General features: G+C 43.9%; 1 protein-coding gene across 1 annotated transcript; it reads right to left on the bottom strand.

Moving 5' to 3' along the window:
* Positions 1-6,103: 6,103 nt before the first annotated feature.
* vwa5b1 (von Willebrand factor A domain containing 5B1) lies at positions 6,104-21,935 on the bottom strand. The gene is made up of 21 exons (XM_067240087.1): positions 21,797-21,935; positions 21,486-21,647; positions 21,073-21,292; positions 20,673-20,827; positions 20,291-20,422; positions 19,253-19,377; positions 18,272-18,448; positions 15,797-15,907; positions 15,466-15,668; positions 13,940-14,054; positions 13,124-13,309; positions 12,662-12,863; positions 12,319-12,518; positions 11,145-11,370; positions 10,590-10,883; positions 10,310-10,447; positions 9,945-10,079; positions 9,772-9,843; positions 9,306-9,375; positions 8,297-8,420; positions 6,104-8,006 (listed from the first exon to the last, which is right to left on the bottom strand). The coding sequence occupies exons 1-21, from the start codon at positions 21,933-21,935 to the stop codon at positions 7,308-7,310; spliced, it is 3,885 nt and encodes a 1,294-aa protein (XP_067096188.1). The 3' UTR covers positions 6,104-7,307.
* Between the last annotated feature and the right edge of the window lie 251 nt (positions 21,936-22,186).

Below are 22,186 nucleotides of genomic sequence, written 5' to 3'. Positions count from 1 at the left end.
ACTTGACACGACCTTGATGTCCACATCTAATCTGATGTCCACTCCAGGAGGGCTCAGCATGGAGCTGCCCCATGGAGCCTGCCACTCTGCTGCACTGATGAGAAGGTAATCAGTCACAAGGGACCTGGTGGCCTGGCAGGCCTCTTCTCTCTAGTAATCTTACAAAGACCTTAAAAGCCACATTATCAGCTTCTTGAACCAACAGGCACATTCCCCCAGCTCTCTGTTAGATCTGGATGTCTCTGCTCTCCTGTCTAGAGCTTTCCTTGGCTTTCATTGTCATAGGAAATCTCTCACAATCACAGTCATGTCATACTTTCAGTCCCAGATATCAAACATAGAATACTATGAATGAGTGATTACACCATGTGAAAGGTTTCTTCAGCCAATAAACATTGTCGGAATGGTAGCCCATGATGGATTTTCTGTTTTGTTTTGTACATTTTTTTCATGAATGCATTTAATGACATACAGTACCAGATGATGTATTATTTGCCACATTCTTCTGATGCAATCTGGTGCCAGATGTCCTCTGATTCAATAATCACTTAATGAAATGATAAATATTAACTTTTTGTTGAAATGCAATATCTCCTTGCCTCCATACGATTAAAGACTCATCTGAAATAAAAGATTCGCCTGAAACTTTAGTTGTTACCATGGGAACCATTGGTGAAGAACTGGAAAGTTCAGTGAGTCTGTCTGGAGCCTTCCTTGTGGTTGTGCTGCAGCCTGTCTGTCTATTAAAAGGAAGCCACGTTTCTTTCTGAAGACAGTACTGTATTTAAAAAGATTTTCAGCTGTGCCTATAGAAATTGTTTGTGATGTCACACCTCGGACATGACAAAATAAAAATGCATAATGCATGGCTGGATCCTCAGCTTTTTCAGAGTACTGTCCGTCTAGTGTCATCTGAATATTCATGTGCTTTTCAGAGGCACCAGAGGTGGCACAGCTCTGGCTGACAGAGAAAGTAATGGCCTACGAGCCAAGCCAATCAGCCTCCAGGAGAAGAACTGAAGGACAGCGACATGAAGAAGATGTGGAGCTACAATACAATCTTGACACAGCCTCAGACTTCTGCTCCATGATGCTTCAATGAGGAACGGCCAGCTGTCCTATCCACATGAGAATCTGCAGTAATGGCTGCTATACGGAAGCTTTGCACCAAGAGATATCTTTATTAAATTAATCCATGACTGCATGGATGATTCATGATATTATTCCATTCATTGTATGGATGATTGTAGTGTTGTATATTTCTTTGGGCATACGGTGCAATTTTGTTATCAATGAAGTCTTGATCAGAATCTTTTGAATTTATAGTTTTAATTTTAAACGTATGTCCCAATCTCATACTTAATATGCAGGTGAATGAAGAAAACGATTAAATGTAAATACAGTATGGCTGCAGACCTAAGAGTCCAGGCTCACGTTCCCCATTCTTTTCACTTGAATGGACAAAGTGACAATGCACATCTAATCAAAACAGCCATGGTTCTTCTCTAAACTCTGGAGCATCCAAACCCACTCTTGGAGAGCAGCAGTGTATAATGAATGAATGAACACAGCTTGAGCTTTTTGTCTTTCCGAGCTTTGTCAGTAGAGAGACGCAGAGCCTACTTCATACTGGAGGCACACGGCACACACTATGAGAAGAGACTGTTGAATAATGGAGGAGCCAGTCATTTACTACAAGCTTCCTAATTGGACTTCAAAAGCAGAGAGAGGGGCTGCACAGTCATTTGTCTGAGTCGTTTCTCCGGTGTTAGATGAAACACGCTCACGTTGATTGTTTGACGTCGTGGTCCCCCTCATGATTTTTGGGATTCTATGGGTGCTTAAAAAAAAAATACAACATCTGACCTGGCATCTGCTAATCGTGAAATGCACAAAATGGTGGAATGTACAAAATATTATCACCCTCGCAGGAGATCCTCTCCTGATAACACAGTGCTCTGGAGCAAAGGTAACCTTATTGAGAGAAGCCTGTTAAAAGGCAGTTTGTGTGCTATGGTTTGACCAACAGCAGCTTGTGTGACGTTTCTGTTGCTATCACATAGGAGAAACGTGTGATGGGAACACCTCGTTTTTGATTTCCAGACACACTGTGATGTCCCCAGGAAACTGTGATAACACATGGCGGCACTCTTGGTATGACAACCGTAAGCTGGGAAAAGCATAACACATGGGCTGCCAGGGCGGTTGCCTTGGCAACTGCACATGAGCCTCCTGCTCCTGCTCCCTGTGTTTGCTGCAAAGTTGAGACAGGGTGTGTTGTTATATCTGCATGGTGAGACCTGGGCATGGAATCCTTTTGGACCTCATGCTTGTGTTTGCATGTATCTATTTGTGTGTGTGTATGTGTGCTTGTCTGTGTCTATGTGTCTGTGTTTGTGTGTCTGTGTCTAAGTGACAAAATCACCAAGACACAAAGAGGGACAAGCTGAGACTGTCCTCCACGGTTTCCCATCGTGTGAAAGTCAAAACTATTTAGTCCTCAACTTCAATCCCCTGAAAGAATCTGAAATCAAACCAAACATCTGGAGCTTCCTGTGTGAGTGTGACTGTTAACCTGCCAGTAGACCTACTATGGCACCACAGGCGGTCCCCAACCAGCAGGGGACATCTAATCCTACACATCAGCACCTCAGCCATGGTGGAAGCATTAGTGACGGTCATGATTACCTCAGAGCAGCTACTGTTGAATGCTCCGTTTGTTCTTGATTTCCCCTGTGTGGTTGCAACACCCCCACATGAGCTTTATTCAGATTCTGTGTATGTCTTTGAAACTGTACAAACTATGATAAAAATTCTCCCCAAATGGTGTCAAAACCTGTATTTACATGATAGCCATGATGAGTAATTGCAGAGTTACATTACATGAGAGAGAAGAGACAGAGAAGACAACACAATGACACGTGATGGTAAGTATTTGTTCGGACTGTGTCTAATGAGGTTGGATGCAGATACAGACCTCCTGACACAAAAACTGCTTTTCTGAGGTAAGAAAATAAGTGCTAAAATCAAGAAGTGCCCTGCATGGCAACCATGCTCTCCAACCGGAGAGTTAGCATTGTCCTCTGTGTGAGTGCATTCTCTAATTTTGTGGTACAAATGAATGCTTGATTGCTCCCCGTCCCTCCCCAGACAGACCAAGAGAAGCATTAGGCCTGGAACGAGTGACATCAGACCATCAAAGCCATCATGTAAAAGCTCTGTCAGGCTGTGGTGTGTGTGTTAGAGAGAGATAGAGTGAGAGAGAGAGAGAGAGAGAGAGAGAGAGAGAGAGAGAGAGAGAGAGAGAGAGAGAGAGAGAGAGAGAGAGAGAGAGAGAGAGAGAGGGAGAGAGAGAGAGAGAGAGAGAGAGAGAGAGAGAGAGAGAGAGAGAGAGAGAGAGAGAGAGAGAGAGAGAGAGAGAGAGAGAGAGAGAGAGAGAGAGAGAGAGAGAGAGAGAGAGAGAGAGAGAGAGAGGGAGTGAGTGAGTGAGTGGGAAACACAATAAGAGAGCGAGAGAGAGAGAGACGTTTGCTTGTGGTTTGTCCATTCCATTGAAGTCTGTAGCCCCATCAGACCCAAACTACCCTTATTTCGGAGGATTCAACAGCTTCCTGTGTATAAGTGCATCTGTTTTCAAACTGTGTGGGTGAAGGGATTTAATATGGGACATTAACTGATAGCTGGCTAACAATTATGAATAGGCAAAAACATCAATCTTCTATCCTTCTTTTAACAGATTTTCATTAAGCTGTGAGAGACAGAGCTATTGACAAAGATGTATCAGACTGGAATGGACAAAATGTGGAAATACAAGTGAATTGACTGTAATATACAGAGTATGCTAATGGTAATATCTTCATCTACCTACATATATCAAGTCGAATTACATGTTTATTTCTAGCCTGTGAAGCAATGGTTGAAATCCGAGTTACGTATGTGAAACCTATTGTTAGTACAATGAATTAAAATGAATAAATAACCTGGTACGAAAGTACAAAAAATACCTGAGTTCAAATCTGTTGACCTGATTATCCTCATCTTAGTATTATTACCTTATAACCGTAGTAGGGACTGTATGTTCTGTGTGTAGGGCATTGGGAATCAGAGACACATGTTGCATGCATTGACAGTTGTCCAACATTAAGAAGAAGGTAAACACATTTGGCCGGGGTGTTGTTTTAATTACAATCAAATTACGCAGTGCTGTCATCTCAATACTGCAACCATGGCAACACCAATTTGAGCCTGGCTCAGGAGATTTTCAGTTCTAACTCGGATTGGAAAGTGGCTATAAGAAGGAGCTATAAGAAGGAGCTGAGAAGTCCAATTACCAAGACATCGCCAGCAGCCTGGACCTGCACCCAGCAGCCTGAACCTGCACCCAGCAGCCTGGACCTGCACCCAGCAGCCTGGACCTGCACCCAGCAGCCTGGACCTGCACCCAGCAGCCTCGAACTGCACCCAGCAGCCTGGACCTGCACCCAGCAGCCTCGAACTGCACCCAGCAGCCTGGACCTGCACCCAGCAGCCTCGAACTGCACCCAGCAGCCTGGACCTGCACCCAGCAGCCTGTATCTGCACCCAGCAGCCTGAACCTGCACCCAGCAGCCTGGACCTGCACCCAGCAGCCTGGACCTGCACCCAGCAGCCTGGACCTGCAACCAGCAGTGGGCTGTCATTACCAGATGTTGGAGAGATGCCACACACTGTCATGTGACCACACACCAGGGTCCAGCCTGTGTTCAGGAATATGTCAGTTGTTACGTATTCCATCTCTGAGGTAGCACTCTCCAACACTGCTTGAATCAGATTAGTTATAAGTGGCATTGGAGAAAAAACCCTACATGAACCTACAGTACAGGAACAACCATACATTTGAGACAAATAATATTAAGGCTTTTCTTTTTAACAGTAGAGTAGAACACAGTTCATGTAATATTGAGCTTTAGAGAATAGATTCTTGCTATAGTGGCAGACGTCTTGCGTTGTCATGAAGACTTTGTTAATTGCAAAAACGTTTATAATCAGTGAACCTACTGCAGCTTATAGTGTGTGCGTCATGGGCTTTATTTTTATTAAGGTTCATCATTTAACAAGCATTAAATTAGTTATATATTTCAAAGAAATTCACAATAATTCTTTATATAAATGTGGCAACTACAGTGTTCTTCACCAACACATGTTCTCTGGAAGCAGTAGCCTAGCAACAAATATGAATATTTCAAGTGCACATATATTTGGTAAAAGTAGTGAATTTATTCATGTTATCCAAAGCATCATCCTGTGTCTATCAGACAGAATGATTTGTGAGCATGTGTAATTTGATGACAATCGTGTGAGCAATTGTCATTGGCTATCCTCTGTGACTGACAGCATAGGGTTGTGATAGGAGCTCAGGGAGCCCCATTCCCATCTCAACGCCTCATCAGCATGTGAGGGTTTGTGGAGCTTTGAGAGGCATCTTCAACCCCTCGCGCTGTCTGTCTGAGGACTGCACTTCAAAGCACTATGTCTTTGAAGAAAGGGTCAAGACGGACACATTCGACACGCCTTTAATGAGCAATCATCTTCATTCTTTTTTACATCTCCATCTCTGTCTCTGTCTCTCTCTTTTTTACTCTGGTGCAGTATATGAGTCATGGTCATCATGGTGGATGCATTACCACAGACTTGTTATCCTAATTATGTTTTGAAATTCAATGACCCGTTGCTCTGCCTCTTGTAAAGGTGCGGAACGAGTCGACTCTGATTTACCCCAGATTACGTCATCCTAGCATCACAACAACAACACTCATTCAGTAAAGTATTGATGCTGTGAGATATTTATAATATTCTCTTTATGCTCCATCCACATAATCAGCTTCTATTTTTAAACACACACACATAAAAACATTGACTTAGTAGTTGTCTGTCAGCCAGAGATATATTCTATCCTGTTGGAACTGATGGTTTAGTACTCTCCTTATTGAAAGACTTTCAAAGTGTGGTGCAACATCTACTGGTTGCAAAAAGTATTGCTTTAGAACGGATCATCCATTCTTAGTATTATGAATAAAACAATAAAGAGCTTTATTACAAAACAAACTGGGAATCTGTACTGGAAAGTTGTTTTTATTACATGCAGGTCATAGCATTGACATATAAACCGACACAAGGGGCTTTCAAACCCTCAAACAGTCAAAAAACCTTTTCAAAGTACACAGCAACTTGAGAGATACAATTTACCTCAAAATGTGGAAACACACCTTCTCACAATAAAAGCCAGTTGCCACATTCACTAAAAGCTTGTTGGTGACATCTCAAGTATGACACGTCTCTTTTTAGACAGACCATTGCCGCAAAATACAGTACGTTCCAAATGCGGGAACACAGGTTTAATACTTTAAACATAAACATGCTACTCCATGCAGGAGGATGGCTGAAATCCAGCCAGAGTAAAATAATACCTGAGTAAAACAACAACACTTAGAAGTACAAAGCAAGTAAGGAATACTGAAACACACTAGATAGATATGACAGGGAAGGACCTAACAGGGATACACATCTCTTCCATTCAATTAGCAATATTCAAGTCAATATATCAAGTCAAGAAAGCCACAGACAGGACTTAATACAGGGTCTGCATGATTATAGGCATTACAATGAAAACATGATCAAATATCACATATTTTTACAGATGTAAATTACAAGAAAGAAACAGAATTGTCATATATCCATGTAAGTACATCCAACCTGTAAGTATTCTCAAACTTAGAGTTGAAATTGAACCATTGTTAGGCACTTTTGGCTGATGAGTACAAAATGCAAGGAGTGGTCTCTCAGTGAACCACCTGATCAAACATGAACGTGTCAAACTCTCTACATTTTATATGATCATTGAGATGACTGCAGCACTATATATACAATACAGATAGCTGAACACAACTGTCTTTAAATAGTTTTGACAGATTCTCTCTGACATCAATATGATGAAAACATGTTTTTTCTTTCTCAGATAACTACAGTCAATATCAACTTTTCAGGGCACTGCACTGTCTCTAACACAATTGATTTTCTCTGTCCTGAATTTCATCTTCTCTTGCTCTTTAACCAATTATCTGGCACCGTCTCTGTAAATAACTTTTGCCTCGGAGAAGCTTATGATATGTATACAAGTTATCACACACAACAGAATAAAGCCTAGTCACGCAATTCTCACAACTGCACCGACAACATACTCCAAAAACTCCAAAAGGCAAACAACGTAACAGTAGTCAGTAGTAGCATAGTCTAGTTGATAATGAGTGTCCTTTACAGCTTCCTCCCTGTCAGACACTGTTGGGGTTGTAGCAGAGCATGTTGAGCTGCAGGTTCTCGTCCCAGTGTCTGAGTATTATAAAGAGCTGGTTGGCGGCAGCCTTGACGGAGGCTAAGTCCCGGCCCTCTGGGATGCTCTGGGCATTGAGCCACATGCTGGCCTTGGCTGCAATCAGCTCCCATTCTATGAAGTAACTTGCCGAGCTGTGCTCCAGCCAGGCCAGGGCCACAGCTGTAGCCCACACCATGCTCTCCTGGTCCAGCAGCCTCCTCTGTGTGCCACCAGGAGGCACTGCTGGGGACGTCTCCTGGTTCTCCAACTCAGAACCTAGCCCGCTGTCTGTGAGGGAGTGAGGGGAGAGGAGGGGTTCAGCGGAGGTGGCGGGGCTGGCCAGGGAGAAGGGCGCCCCCTCCTTCCTGGGACTGCCAGCCAGGTGGAGGTGAGAGGGACTGGGGGTGCTGGCCCCTAGGTCCCCCAGCTGCTGGTGTTGCTGGGGGAGGCTGGCTGCCTCTGGCTCACATGGAGAGGTGGACCTGCGAGTGTTCTCGACACCGTCTGGACGACGGCTACCAGAGTGGGACATGTGGCCCAGGCTCACTCTGTGGCTGGTGAAGGGGGACGTCCACTTGAGCTTGTCCATGGGCACGTTAATGGTCTCACACAAGACGCTGTCAAGGGAAAATGCCCCACATGCAAGCTGCAAGGACACCTAGATGACAGACAGAGAGAAAAAAAGAGTTGGAGAGACAGAGAGAGAGAGAGACAGAGAGAGAGAGAGAGAGAGAGAGAGAGAGAGAGAGAGAGAGAGAGAGAGAGAGAGAGAGAGAGAGAGAGAGAGAGAGAGAGAGAGAGAGAGAGAGAGAGAGAGAGAGAGAGAGAGAGAGAGAGAGAGAGAGAGAGAGAGAGAGAGAGAGAGAGAGAGAGAGAGAGAGAAAAGCACTTCTATCTGCCTTTACGACTTGTGTAAGACAGAAGGAGCTCTTCAGAAGCGGTACCCACCAGAGGAATGTAGTCTTTGTTCTCGTTGTCACTCTCTCCCACTGAGTCATTGGTCTTGCTGTGTGTTCGACACATGAAGCCCCTGGCTGCCTGGGTAAGCAGTCGTGTCCTGCTGAGAGTCAATCTGACAGTCGGGGATGGGAGTTAAACATAGTCTCACACACACACACACACACACACACAGATGGACCTTATGGAATGAAATAATGGCTATTTTCTACGGTCGAAGAAAAGTAGAAGCTATTCAGTCAGACCACTTGTCTCAATCCTTGGATAGAGCAACCTTCAGCTACTTAAATGATTTCTTGTTCATCTTCACTGACAAACTCAGAAACACAATAAGAAACCATATTGGCCTCTTAACGCTAAGCGCTTCTTAAGAGCGTTCTAAGAACGCTCTAGAACGCTCTTAGAACGCTCCTAAGAAGCTCTTAGCGTTAAGAGCTTCTTCACGAATCTGGGAAACCCGGCATCTCAATGCCGGCATCTGTAACATTGCAATGGGAGACCTCAAGTGGATGGGTCCACATTGTGGTCTTCCTTTTGTACAAAAGTAGAAAAGATTTATTTTACTCCAGCAGTGAGCAATACTCGTGAAGTGAAGGAGTGAACGAGGCCAGACAAAAGAAGGTCAAGAAGATCAAGCTGAGGACCCAGAGGTGAAGGGAAGAAATGGAAGCTAATGGAAGCAATCTAGTTGTGCTGCTAACCTGCAGCTACTCTCAGTACGGAACATCTTATGTATCAGATGGAATGAAAAACAGAAATGTACAGTCACTGACCTCATCTTAAAATATTGAGAGAGGATATAGGAGAGGCAGCTAAAGTAGTCATTAAAAACAGTGACGGTTTTTCTGAGTGGTGGAGATTATAGTGACAACAATAACACAACAGCTGTGTAGTATTACTGTCCAGGGTCATCTGCTTGTTGGCCAACAGTCTGCCAAGAGAGTTGCAGTTTTACAGCTGTCACATTAGGCACCCTTATGACCCAACTCCATCAACCCACCTGGCAGAAAAGAGACTCTCCACGGACTTCTGTGATTGGTCGGAGGTCACCGATGGGCTCCTTTGAGTGGCTGAGACAGGTGGAGACAGGTGTGATGCGTTAGCTTTCCACTGAGCTTGCCTCAACATGACACCAGCACACAGCACACAGATAAAAGACTCCCACTGAGTCCTAGTGACTGCAAAGGACAAATGTAATTTAACAGCTGTCCCTGTGTCTCTGCAAGGCAGTTTTCAGTGTGTGTGTTTGTGTGTGTGTGTGTGTGTGTGGGCCTGCATGCGTGGGTTGGATCAGACAATATCACTGCAGACCACACGTTGTATTGATCTTCCCACAGATAACAGAGTACAACTTTCAATATGTCTCGGCTCATGTAATTGTGGTTTCTAGCCAGAGGACACCCAACCTTAGAAGAATGAAGGACAGGACAACACAAGGTTATTATGAGGTGCTGTCTGAAACCCACCTTCGGTGAAGCTGCACCTCTCCCAGCCAGAAGATGAGGGGGTGCTGCATGGAGAGACACCGTCCTCAGCATCTGAAAACACAGTACCACCAGAGGACGGTCAATATGAAGTGGTTCTGGAGGAAGTCTCAGGACGTGGTGCTGTGTCGGTGGGCAGGGGGGCGAGGTCTCACTGTTGGGTAGCAACGCTTCGTCTGTCTCCTCTGACATGGCGCCAGACTGCGAGCGGCCCAGCCCAATGGAGTAACCCCGGTTCTTCCTGCTGCCTGATCGGGAGTTGGAGTGAGAGCCTCTCTTGAGACCCTCTCCTGAAACAGCCAGGAGGGTTAGATGGGGAACCTATCCACGTAAGGCACATGTATCAAGCAGTAGTGCTCGCCTATTTATCACCTACCCTTTTTCAATTCCTTTCAATTCAAATCATGGAAATTCATTTAAATTCTAATCAATACAATTGAATTCAATTTATGTTGATTCATTTATCCCAAAGGAAGATTCAAGACGACATTGTCAATGGGAAATAATGAGTATAGCTCACCAGGGTTTACATATTCGATAGATGTCTGCAAGTACTCATTGGTGTCCAGATCAATTGGAATGAAAGCAGTATATTTGCTCAGTATATTGCAGGCCTTGCTGGTGTGAATAGCATACAGCTGGTACCTCCTGCTTGATCCTGTGTAATAAGAACAAGATCACACACACTTCGTATAGTCAAGGAGCACAACGCTACAATTCCATGAACAAAGGGCAAGAGACGCTCAGAGCACACTTGGGTCGGACAGTGGTCACACAGCAGCTGAGCGCCCGCGGCTTACCGTGTTCTATCTCACACTCTCTGTCTGCCATGCGCTCAAAGTCCTGGATGATGGAGCATCCGGCCAGGTGGTGGAAGGTTTCGTTCCACAGCTCCTCGTGGACCTTCTCCTCTCGCTCCCGGCCTTTCAGGTAGGGCTCAATGTCAAACACCACTTCCCACTTCACCGGTTTGCCACCCAGCAGACCAGACACAATGGCCTTGCAGTCGCCACTCCCCTGACTGGTGAAGTTGAGGTCAGAGGCACTGAGGTCCTGGGGGGCTTCCACCTCACACATCTGGTGGGAGTAGCCCTCTGGTGTCACAGCCAGAGGCAATAGTTAGACTGTGCCTGGGTGTTATTCAGATGAGTGAGTACCGTGTAATTAAGGTGTTTAAACGTATTTAACAACGTGTCATGCTTTGAATACGTGTTCTTATTTCGGAAGTGCACTTTACAAAAGTGTCTGGGCTTTAAAAAGTATAATTTCCTTTCAATAGTTATTTGTCCTAGCACTGACTGAGTAGTGAGGGCTACCCATTGGGGAAGAACTCCTGGTCTTGTTTCCGCACACACCTGCGTCTCCTGTGCTGCCGATAGAGGGGCTGTCGGTGGAGGACCTGGAGCTGTCCTCCCCAGCCCCACGGTGGCTCTGGCCTGCTGCCTGCTGGCTGCTCATGCTGCTGGGCTGGCACACCTCTGGGTCTTCCTCTTGGGAGGGGCCTTCCTGCTGGGGGGAGGGCCTGTGGCAGCTAGCAGAGCGCCCCCTGGAGGCTGTGGCACACAGGCTCGCCAGCTGTGGCTGCAAGGGATCGGACAACGATACGTAGAAGGAACGGGATGAATATAGTCAAATATGAAATGTTATTGTATGAAAAAACATATACAGTCATCTACTTACTCCTGCCCACGGTGAATATAGTCACTAATTGCAAGTGGGATTATAGAGACAAGTTGCTCGCTCAAGTGCAAACCAAAGCCATTAAGGTTATGCACAGTAATTATAGACCCAATTCCTTGTTACAGCTCACTCAAGCTGAAACACTATCCAGATATCATATCCACTGATATGAAAGAATCATTCACATGTCATAAATGTGCATTGAGACAGTCTAGCATTCAGGATACATAGAGTAGTGTTGAGTCCCTCCATTAGTCTGATGGTTTGGCTGGTACAGTACAATCAGATCAATGTCAAACAGAGAGTGTATCATCAGTCCTACAAGGGCAGGTGAGCCTTGCCTGATTACACTGATGCTCTCTGCGTAACATTCAAACTCCTTTGTCATTCATGAAATGATTATGGCCCTCATTAATGCTGAGAGCACATCTCACTTTTGTATTCTTGATTACTCTCCGAGCCAGACGAGGGTCAGATGGCTTTTTCTCACCCTGTTATTTCTCCTGTGCCATTGCAATCTGAGCACCGATATGGTTTTTTGATGGAATGACAACATTCTCCTGCCTGCATAGCCAAAATACTTTTGGGCTTATTGTGTATGTGGGCGTGCATAGCTGAATCCATAAATGTGGTATCAGCCTGAGTAACCCGTTTATATACCGATATTTCCATAAAATCCCTTATTTCATGCAGTCTTGAGGATTGGTCTGGTTTCTCAAATCGTTTCTTGGTTTTCATAAAAATGCTCCTTTAGGCTGCCATTTGGGGACTGGATATAATGAGTATTGAGTCGTATTGAGTACTGTGTAAGAAAATCCAGACTATTTATTCTGTTCTAAAACTATTCACCTGATAGTCGTTCTTCCATTGGGCGCCATGGTCTGGGCTGGTCTGGCCAATCAGCTCTTGGATTTTAGCCCTCCTCAGAGGGTTCTTCCCCACCACAGAGCTGGGGTCACTGGGGGTGTAGACCTTCTTCCCCGGGTTGTAGTCCATAATCTGGTTGGTGCTATAGGCCCGTCTCCTAGGTGATGTTTTAATGTCTATCCCTACTAGTGTGCATAAATATAGTACACTCACATTAATGCATTAACATTAGTAACATGATCTTAGTTCATTGTAAACAGCTGACAATGTGTTTGCTGGGATGATAATGTCAACAAAGCTGTTCCTGCTTGTTCTCAGTTCTTACCAAGGGGGTCTGGTTCTGTGGTGACTGGGCTGCTTTCAGACACAGAGTCCTGGTAGGTGTCATACAGGGGTCCTGATTGCGGGTCTCTCTGTGGCCCCAAAGCATCAGCCCCAGGCCTCCCGGGGTCCTCCTCTTGAGAGTGGTAGAACACAGAGCTGGCTGACTCATTGGAACGCATCATACTGTACCGCCTCCTCTTATCCTGTTGAGATTGAAAACACTTTAAGAGGCATTCCATTTTCACAAGACTGGACAGGCAGTAGGCAAATTCAAGCCTGCCCAAACAAATCTTCCTCAAGACATATTTTAATAGCTTTTCAAAACAAAAAGATCCCCTGCCCTTTATGAAAAGGAAGCCTTAAGAGGAGCAGAAATGAATATATTTCATTTGTGAGTCAGACTAGATATGACAGACAGACAATGAGGTGTGGAACTGGTCTCATCTACTTCAGGTGTACTTACAGACTTGGGATTGGAGTGGTAACGAGTGGTGTCACAGACCACGCTATAGCCAATCAGGCGATCCCCAGGAAACAGGAAGCTGCTGCTGACTGGGGAGAGCAACACCTCTTTGGTTTCTGGGAAAAGCCACTCGATGGTGATGTCACTGAACACAGGAGACATGGTCCTCTTCAGGGACTTGATCATCTGGGAGAAGAAAGACAGAAACGGTTGAGACAAAGACTGTTTCAGGTGCATACTGGGCGTGTACAATAGTGAGGCTTGATTGTAATTAGATATCTAAAACTTGTACATAATTCATTGACTCTCACAGCTGGATTTCCATCACAATGTTAAACCTGTCAAATCATTTGGACTGGCAGTCTAACCCAGGGCTTCATCCTTTCTGAAGGAGAAAGGGCAGTCCACTGTTAATCATGTTTGTCTTCTATTAACGGAGTGATGAAAGAGAAGGAAACAAACACAGGGAGAATAGCTGAGAAGGTGGGAGCCGGAGGCTCTGAGCCAGCTCCTCTCCACTGCTGAGGGGAGGCATATGTGACAGGCAAGCAGGGAGTTTTACCACTACACGCTCAGCCTCACCAAGCTGGCATCCAAGAAGAATAAGGTGTTTAATCTTGCTGCCAAGATTTATAAAGTGGACATACTGCCTACTAGACTGTTTTTAATGAGTGTTTTACTTCCCAACATAAATTGCTCATTTGTACAGGTAGCAAGCTCTCGGTAATTTGCATAATCTGCATAATGGTCTTCCAATGACATTCAGAAAGACTAGTTGTCACACAGGGCGATAAATATGTCAACGCAAATGAGTACCTTGGGCTGCAGTCTCTCTCCCTCTGCCAAGAATTCTGCCGTTCCTTTGGAAACGGTGGCTAGTCCTAGCACGAGTCTCCTGCAGGCACTCTGACCGATGCCGAATGTATAGCACCTGCCAAGGCATTCAACACATAACACAGCCTCAGTGTCTCAGGAAGGGGATAGACAGATCTATAGATATCTGAGCCTAATAAGAGGAGAGAAAGAGAGAATTCTCATCTACCAGACGTACTTCCTCCTTAGATGGTCTGTTGCACACAGCACTGACACGGTATCACTTTCATCAGTAATGCAATTTGTTGTGCATAGCAGCAGAAAGCACAGAGGAAGCCAAACAGGAAATCATCTTTCAACCCTTAGAGCTCAGATAACTAAGACGTGCCTGGAGCTCAGACTATAACCCTCAGAGCTCCTCAAGGGAGGTCGAATACTAATCCATCATGGCCCTTATAATTCATCTCATTTGGTCTGTCAATTACACTTCTCACAAAAGAAATGGAAATCTCCACACCATCTGATCCATCAATACGAGTCCCTCTGCATATTTGATAAGGGCAAACAGAGGAGATTAAAAGGGAGAAGGCGACCTTTGGCATGGCTACGTTCGACGGGGGAACTCAGAGAGATTTCTCAATTCTGTGTCTCCTGACAGGAAGTGTAACATGATCATTCAGGATGGATGGATGGATGGATGGGTGGATGGGCTAAAGGCTCATAGGCTATAACCTAATGCAGTTTTCATCCTGGGCCATCCATCCGTTTAAGACTAAAAACTAAATCAGTTATTAGATAGACTGTGGAGAGGGAGCAGGGTCCTAGATTACACATGCAGCGACTGAGATGAAATAATTTCCCTCATACTGTTTTGAGTCTTTGTGTTACTGGCATTTATTGTCAATTACTAGCTGATGTTACTATTGCTATGGCTTTAGTGTGCATGTTAACCTTGAGAACAAGCTAGACTACAGGCACCGTTTGCATTGGTTACTAATGTACAATATACCTTACACGTTTTATTTAAAATACTAATAAATAAAGGGACTGTCCTGTTCCATCTTTCTAATTTTGAAAGGATTAATGTATAATAACAAGGTTGCACACCTAAGCCTTCTCAAATCCCATAGATTTCATTACATGTTTGAATGACTTATGTCGTTGTTGTTTGCATAACAAACACAAACACAAGCTTGAATAGAGTCCCATCAGACAGAATGCGCTCCAGCTCCATTGTGCAGGCATTGTTGTGCTTACACAGTTGCTGTTGCGCTCAATCCCACTGTGACTCTAAAAATATCACTGAGTACCTCAGACACAAATCATATTAAGGGTCTATATTCCAGTCTCCAAGGGGCATAACATTTCAACAAATGATGTTGTAATGTTTGATCCAGCAGGACCCATATGAAACTATAAATTACCATGGCAACAGATGTTTACTTTACTTAGTCTTGGCTCTGCCTACCCACCCACTTCAAATCCCATCACGCACACGTAGATTAAATGTAGGCTGCTACTGTGCTTACCTGGCATATCGGGCATGGCTCCGCATCAATTCAATAACCTTGCCTGTGTTGCTGACAGCCCCATCTGTAAGCAGGAATAGCAGGCGAGGATGTCCCCTGTGCATTGGTTGTCTCAGGATCCAGTTCAACGGGGCCAAGATGTTTGTGCCACCCATGTCTGCTCTGATCTTCTTGATGTATTCACAAGCCATGGCCAGGCTCTCCTGAGAGGTGAAGGCAGGAGAAGAATCAATGTTGAGGTCAATTGGATGCTCAAAATAAATGACCTAAATACAAACAGCTTTTCAACGAACGTCATGCATTTACAGAACTCTGTCTGTCTGCCTCCTACCTCATCATAGATCTGGCTGGTAGCGAAGAGGCTTTTGAACGTGGAGCCAAAGCCAATAATGTTGAAGAGGCAGCCTGGCACAAGGCTCTTCAGAATCACCACCATGGCATCCTGGGAAAGGACACACCTCTGTCATCACTAGGTCAAGACGGAGGCGAGCTGGTGAACCACAGGAAGCTACCAGAAAACGTATTACCTGCAAGTCTTTATCATGACCTTTTAAGAAAACACCTTTTGCCTTTTCAGTATTAGCTGTTGTTTTGCTGCAGTCTGCAGTCGTCAGTCTCTTTCAACAGTCACTAGGAAGATAATCTTGCAATAACATACTCAGTTTGAAATAGGCTGAATAACCCGTGATTAAATTTTTAATCCATCCCCAACATATTCTTGATATTACCTCCCTACACTTCTTTATTTTTTATTTTTTAAATAGCTGAAATTCCAATGCACATGAAAATGATCAATAAGATTTCATCAATAACGTTTGTTTATACAAAATATGTGTGAGGAGATAATACCAACTAAAGTAGTGACATTACAGTTTTTCTCAATTGTTTACACACAAATACTGGTACTTGAGACACAATGACCACAACATGTAACTCATGCACCAACCCCATGAACCAATTGTGTTAAACTACAAGCACAATTCCTGCTTTACACTCAAATTGCAGTTCTAACACACACTTTTTTCAAAACACTACACACAATTCTCTGCATTTGGCACAATTTTCATGAAGAAAATCTTTTGTTTTCACAAAGAACACACTGCCATTCAAATACGCACACTGACTCATCGCATGGACAAACACCTGTCACACAGTTTTACAATTAGCAATCAGAGCTTTAGAATAAAAGGGCAACAGGTGACCTTTTCTGTTTTTGAGCAATGGATGCCAACATTGAAAACAGAGGCAGAGGAGTGAGAGTAAGAGGAGGAGGACAGGGAGGACGAGGATGAGGAAGGCCAAGGACCATAATCTCTGATGAGATCCGAGCCGCTTTGGTTGACCATGTAGTCAACCATGGTCTAACAATGAGGGAGGCTGGGCAAAGAGTACAGCCAAATTTGAGCAGGTACACTGTAGCATCCATCATCAGGACTTTCCGAAATGAGAATAGGTAAGAAATCTACTCTCACTACAAAATTGCAGTAGGCCTACTGCATATCAATACAGTACTCAATGAGTACAGTAGTAAAGTATTGCCTGTGGACTGTTCTGTAGGACTGTAAAAATAAAGTATGTTTCAAGTATTTGGAAAATGTATTCCTACTTTGTATTCCTACACAGTATTTACAGTATTTTACTATATGTTTGGCAGAACTGAAAGATTACCAACACAAGGTGATCGGGAACGTCTTCTGTCTCCTGAACAGGGTTAGGGTTAGGGTTAGGGAACATGGTCCTAGAAAATAACGCCATAACATTACGGCAAATACAAAGAAAAATAATAATAATGTAACTGTATACACTATACAGTAAATTATTCTGTTGTTTTGTATGTAAACCGCTGTATGTGCAACTTTGTGTTGGTTGGGATGTACACTGTGTACATATATGTAAAATATATTTGTTACCGTGTATTTCTGTGTTCTGAGTATAAAAACAATATTCTCAAATATTTTACAACACACTTATGTATGTACTGTCTGTAGTAAATGTAACACTGAACAAAAAAAGGCCTAACTCACTATGATGAATGAAGAAGAAGTGTTTTCCATTCATCATAGTGTTTTACATTGAGCACATCAGTGTTCAAATGGTTCTTATAAATGTCTATTCATATGATGGTTTGTGTTTGTCATTTGAAAACAAAATACCATTTTGAGATTAAATAACATTGTTTTGAATGTTAAGTTTAATTTTGCAGGAGAAGTGAGGGGTTTTGCCCATTGTGTGTGTGTTTTTTTGATTTGTGTGTAGAGTTCTGAGAGTATGAGGTATGCATTCAGAAAACGTGTGTAACCAATCGAGAAAAACTGTAATATTGTCAGCGTCTGTGTTTTACACTGTTGGTGTGTGGTATTTTCAGGGGGCATTTTAAAGATTAAAGACACTGGGAGTCATTTCATTATGATCTGGTTGACCTGGACCTTTCAGGACAGACAGAAAGGGCATGTCTTCTGCCTGAGTCTGTCAGAGTGACCGCTGAGCTCAGTCACCGCTGAGCAGTAAGCTGTGCATCACAGACCAGCTTTACGGAACAGTCCTTTCAAATGGCAGCCACCTCAAATATGTAAGCAGAGCATCCTACAGGTTCACAAGTATGGCGGTCAAATAGATCTTGTAAAATCGACAATTTACGCACATTATATATACAGCTTTGCTCCCCTTTGAGTCTAGCATCCCATTTGAAACATTTTGTGTACAACTTGACGGACAATGCTTAATAATTATGTGTCCATTTTCAGAAAATGTGGCCTGTACTGTCAAGTAATGCCTTCAGCTACATGAAAGTGTTCTACCACAGTACCTTCACACGGGTGATGTTTACCCCGCTCATACTCCCACTGCGGTCGATCAGGAAGATGAACTCTCCATGCACCATCCTCAGGTCAGAGGTCATGGACTTGAGGTCAGGGCAGAAGTTTAGCATGACCACAGGGTTGTGGAGGATGTCCTTGTGGAGACGTTTGTGGATAATATCAACCTACACATGAGAAGACCATGACAACAGGACAGTGCCATGTGTAACACAAACTCACCCCCCCCCCACACACACACACACACACACACACACCTTAGAATGAGAGATTGCTTTACAGTTCAATAGTGTAACACAACACTGGACAAGATATTTGTCTAGCTAATACATCATGAAAGACATGAAAAAAAATAAAAGGAGCTGAGAAAGGGCACTTCAATGGTGTTTGCTTAGGTACAGATTCTGAGCTGAATGCTGCAAGGTTTGCATTGAGTGCATTCAGTGGTTTCCATAGAGACGCCGTTTTATCATTTTAGGGCTGAGTGCTTTCGTTTTCTGTCTTTTCCTCCTGTTGAGGTCGACTGGTCACTTAAGAATCTGATTATTGCCTTCCATTAAACAATTCTGAACAATCTCCACTGAAAGTCTTAATTATTTTTTCAAGAACAACCATTTGAAAAGGTTTGTTGACATGCTGCAATAACACGTGTTTCATAGTTTAAACCTAACTGAGCCAATACAAATTGGAACGAGGAAACCCTGTTTGAATGTTATGTTGTTTTGACAGAATAGAGTAAATTATTATGTTTATCAAGTCTATAAAATGTTATCATAGCAGTAGAATTAAGTTTCAGTGTCTATTAAAAAAAAACTCATACTTTGTGCCAAGAGTTACCCTACACCAGACATGGGTATTTGCACACCCCTAGAATTATTGAATACATGCTCAGTGATTCTTTCCTCTCTAAAGAATGCAGCTGTTTCCCCCTTGCCACTGTTGTTAAAGGAGCAGACACAAATTGGCCTCACCTTCTTGTCGTTGCTGGAGTCCTTCTTGGTGGCCCTGATGTAGTCATTCCGTCCCCTGAGGTGTTCATCATACTCCTCCTGGGTCATGTCTCCATCCTCAATCAGCACGTGAGGGAGATGAGGCTCTGTGGGACGCGCAGACAGACAGACAGAAAACCAGAGACGTAAGGCTCATCCTCCATCACTTTTACTACATTGGCAGGAGCAGAACTTACTCCGGTTACGGATTCACTGCTTAAAATCCTGCTAGCTTAAAAGGAAGGAGAGGTGTCAACTGAAAAGTCTAAATGTGCTTTACTGACATAATTTACTGGCATAGAGTTAGGTACTGGAGAAAGAGTTAGCCTATTTCAATTCGAACCACATGCACTGTTGACTAAATACAACCAGGTCTCTATGAACATAACTGTGTCTAACCTCTATTTATGTTACTAAATCCGATTTTTTATCACAAAAACCTTCTTTTTGAGTTGATTTGGAAACAAATAATAAGGAAAGCAAGAATCAAGTGGGCAAAGCATGCCTCCAGATATTCTGTCAGTCTGCTAGAGCTGAGTTGCCTTGATGAGATTGAAACCACAGCATCACACTGAGCTGAATTGAATTGCATAGCATCGCCCCCAGATCTGTCAGTTGACAAAGCCATCTGATAGCCTACTGGATAACCAATCAGGGGCTGAATCCTGCCTTCGGGAGACAACTGGACCATGGAGGTGAAGACAACCATGAGAAATGGAGGGAGGCTGAAGGGGGAGGCTGGGTAACCACCCACACAGCAACGCCTCTAGACAAGTCATACATTACTGAAGAGATTCACACACAGAGGGAGCGATGATTCACCTCTGCACTGATCTTATTAGCTCTCTGCACATTACAGGGTCGTAAATGAGCTCAAGCTCAAGATCCAGCAGGGAGCAGCAAAACGCTGGCTCATTCTGGATCTGCCATTCTGGATTTAGGGCAGGATACAAAGTAAATGGAATCAATACAATGCTGAGACTGGCAGGGTTAGGGTTGTAACACTAAGGGATTACCCACCGCTAGGATAGATGAGGATCTCCACAGGGCAGTCGTAGGTGTACTTGTCTGCCAGGGTGATGACCACACTGGTGGCCGAGCGGGCCAGAGGGTCAGCGTCAGCCCGGATGGCATGAGATGAGCTCTCCACACCTGCACACAGACACCTCTAAAGCCTCGAAACACGCAGCTGCAACTGTGAATTAACATTTCTAACAGTACCTGTGTTTAGCAAATAGTATATAGTGTGTACGGGTTCCTATTTACACCCAAAGAATGGATAGACAGGAAGAGAATGAATGTCACAGTTAAACAGTAATACTTAACAACACAATAAATTGTTGTTTCTAATTTTAGCTGTATAATGTTATCGTATGCTATAATATTGTATTATGTATCTGACCTGCAAGGAGATAAGGGGCCCTTATCTCCAGCTGGAAGTTAAACTCGTAGTCTATTGAATTGATGGCTTCCTCCTCAAGAAGAGAAGACATGCACAGTTGTGTGGAGCCAGGAGTCTGGTCTAGGGAACCCAGGGGACAGTTATGTCTGTCCCGCCTGTGACCCAAATGAAAATAATATGAGTCAATTATTACATGAGCATGCATTTGTAATACATGAGATTATAATTACATTGTCTCCCAAGTTCATTAGATTTTGCTCACTGATGAGAAATTCCAATATTGCTGAACTTTTGATTATGAGTCTGAAGGCAGGCACACTCAAGTTTATTATGGATTTAATCGAAGATCAAAAGGATTCAATGAGTTGGTTTTTTGAACCACAGTGGTCATGACACTCACGTTCTGGTGAAGTTTGGGGAGAGGCCCTGCTCCTCGTTGATGGTCCTCTGTACCCGGGGAGTACACACTGGCGGTGAGGTGACACGGATGCCCCCGTGGGGCAGGGTGGGCAGCTCAGAAGATGTGCTAACCAGAATGTTGACCGTCTCCAGTGGAGGGATGATCCCCAGGTTCACCACCAGCACGGTCCTCTCCAGGTCCTCATCAAGTAAGATGTGTCCTGGAACATCACACCAGCTGAGCCTTAACACCTAGCTCATGCAGTTACGCTTTGTGTTTCTCCATAGCAACATCATCTTTATGGACAAGGCTCTGTGAGCATGTGGATAATTGGACCCAAAGCCAGAATACATTTGCTAACAATGTGCAGCCCCTCCACTAACCTTTAGAAGCAACATGACACCAAGCCTTACCACTTGCACTCTGAAGGGCATCATTTGCTACACTGCAGCAATCAAAGTAACAGTCATCAATCTTGGCTTTGTCTTTGATTTGCACTGTTATGATTTGGCTGGATATCATTGCTTCAAAGCCCACAACTGTACTGCATTCTTCCAGAGGGTAAATGAAGAGTCCTGTGTGATAATAGACAACATTAGATAGGGATTATTGGACAACCCCCCCCAAATAAATTATGTAATTACCTGCCTATAGATCTATATTGTATCTATAAGGTTCAACAGACCAAGACAAGCCAGATTTGAGAACGATAAATTTAACTCACCTTCAATAGAATGGTCCTCGAAGTTGTTGTAGGTCAAGGAGGCAGTCATGGCCAGGGTGTACCCCCTGACACAGGAAGTGATGTCGGAGACACTGAGAGGAAGAGCATTCCGTCTCCCCTTGTTTATCAGGCCTGGCATGATGTTGGTTTTACTCTTCTACTTTCATGGCACCAGATAAGAGATGGGCAAAAAAACAAACTCTTCAGGAACTTAAACTTAGAAAACCAAGCAAATAAATACAACTTGATGGAAACGCCCAATGCCTGTGTCCTTTACATTGTTACCCAGCCATGACATCAAAGACAAGGGGGTGTCTCATTATAACCTTTGAAGCAGTGCAACTCCAGCTGTCCAGCTGTCTGCTCAATGCATCTGAACATGGCATCTCG

Source organism: Osmerus mordax, chromosome 7, assembly GCF_038355195.1.
Source record: "Osmerus mordax isolate fOsmMor3 chromosome 7, fOsmMor3.pri, whole genome shotgun sequence".
In the NCBI taxonomy this organism is placed as follows: Eukaryota; Metazoa; Chordata; class Actinopteri; order Osmeriformes; family Osmeridae; genus Osmerus; species Osmerus mordax.
Note: the sequence above shows the minus strand (reverse complement) of the source record. Positions and strands in the feature narration are given on the sequence as shown.

Excerpts from the sequence above, each read along its gene's own strand:
- vwa5b1 (XM_067240087.1), bottom strand. The coding sequence starts at position 21,935 with ATGCCAGGCCTGATAAACAAGGGGAGACGGAATGCTCTTCCTCTCAGT. Across the intron at positions 15,669-15,796 it reads CCAGCCAGATCTATGATGAG|GAGAGCCTGGCCATGGCTTG; the intron begins GTAGGAGGCAGA and ends TTCACCTCTCAG. Across the intron at positions 10,080-10,309 it reads TATCGAATATGTAAACCCTG|GAGAGGGTCTCAAGAGAGGC; the intron begins GTGAGCTATACT and ends TGGCTGTTTCAG.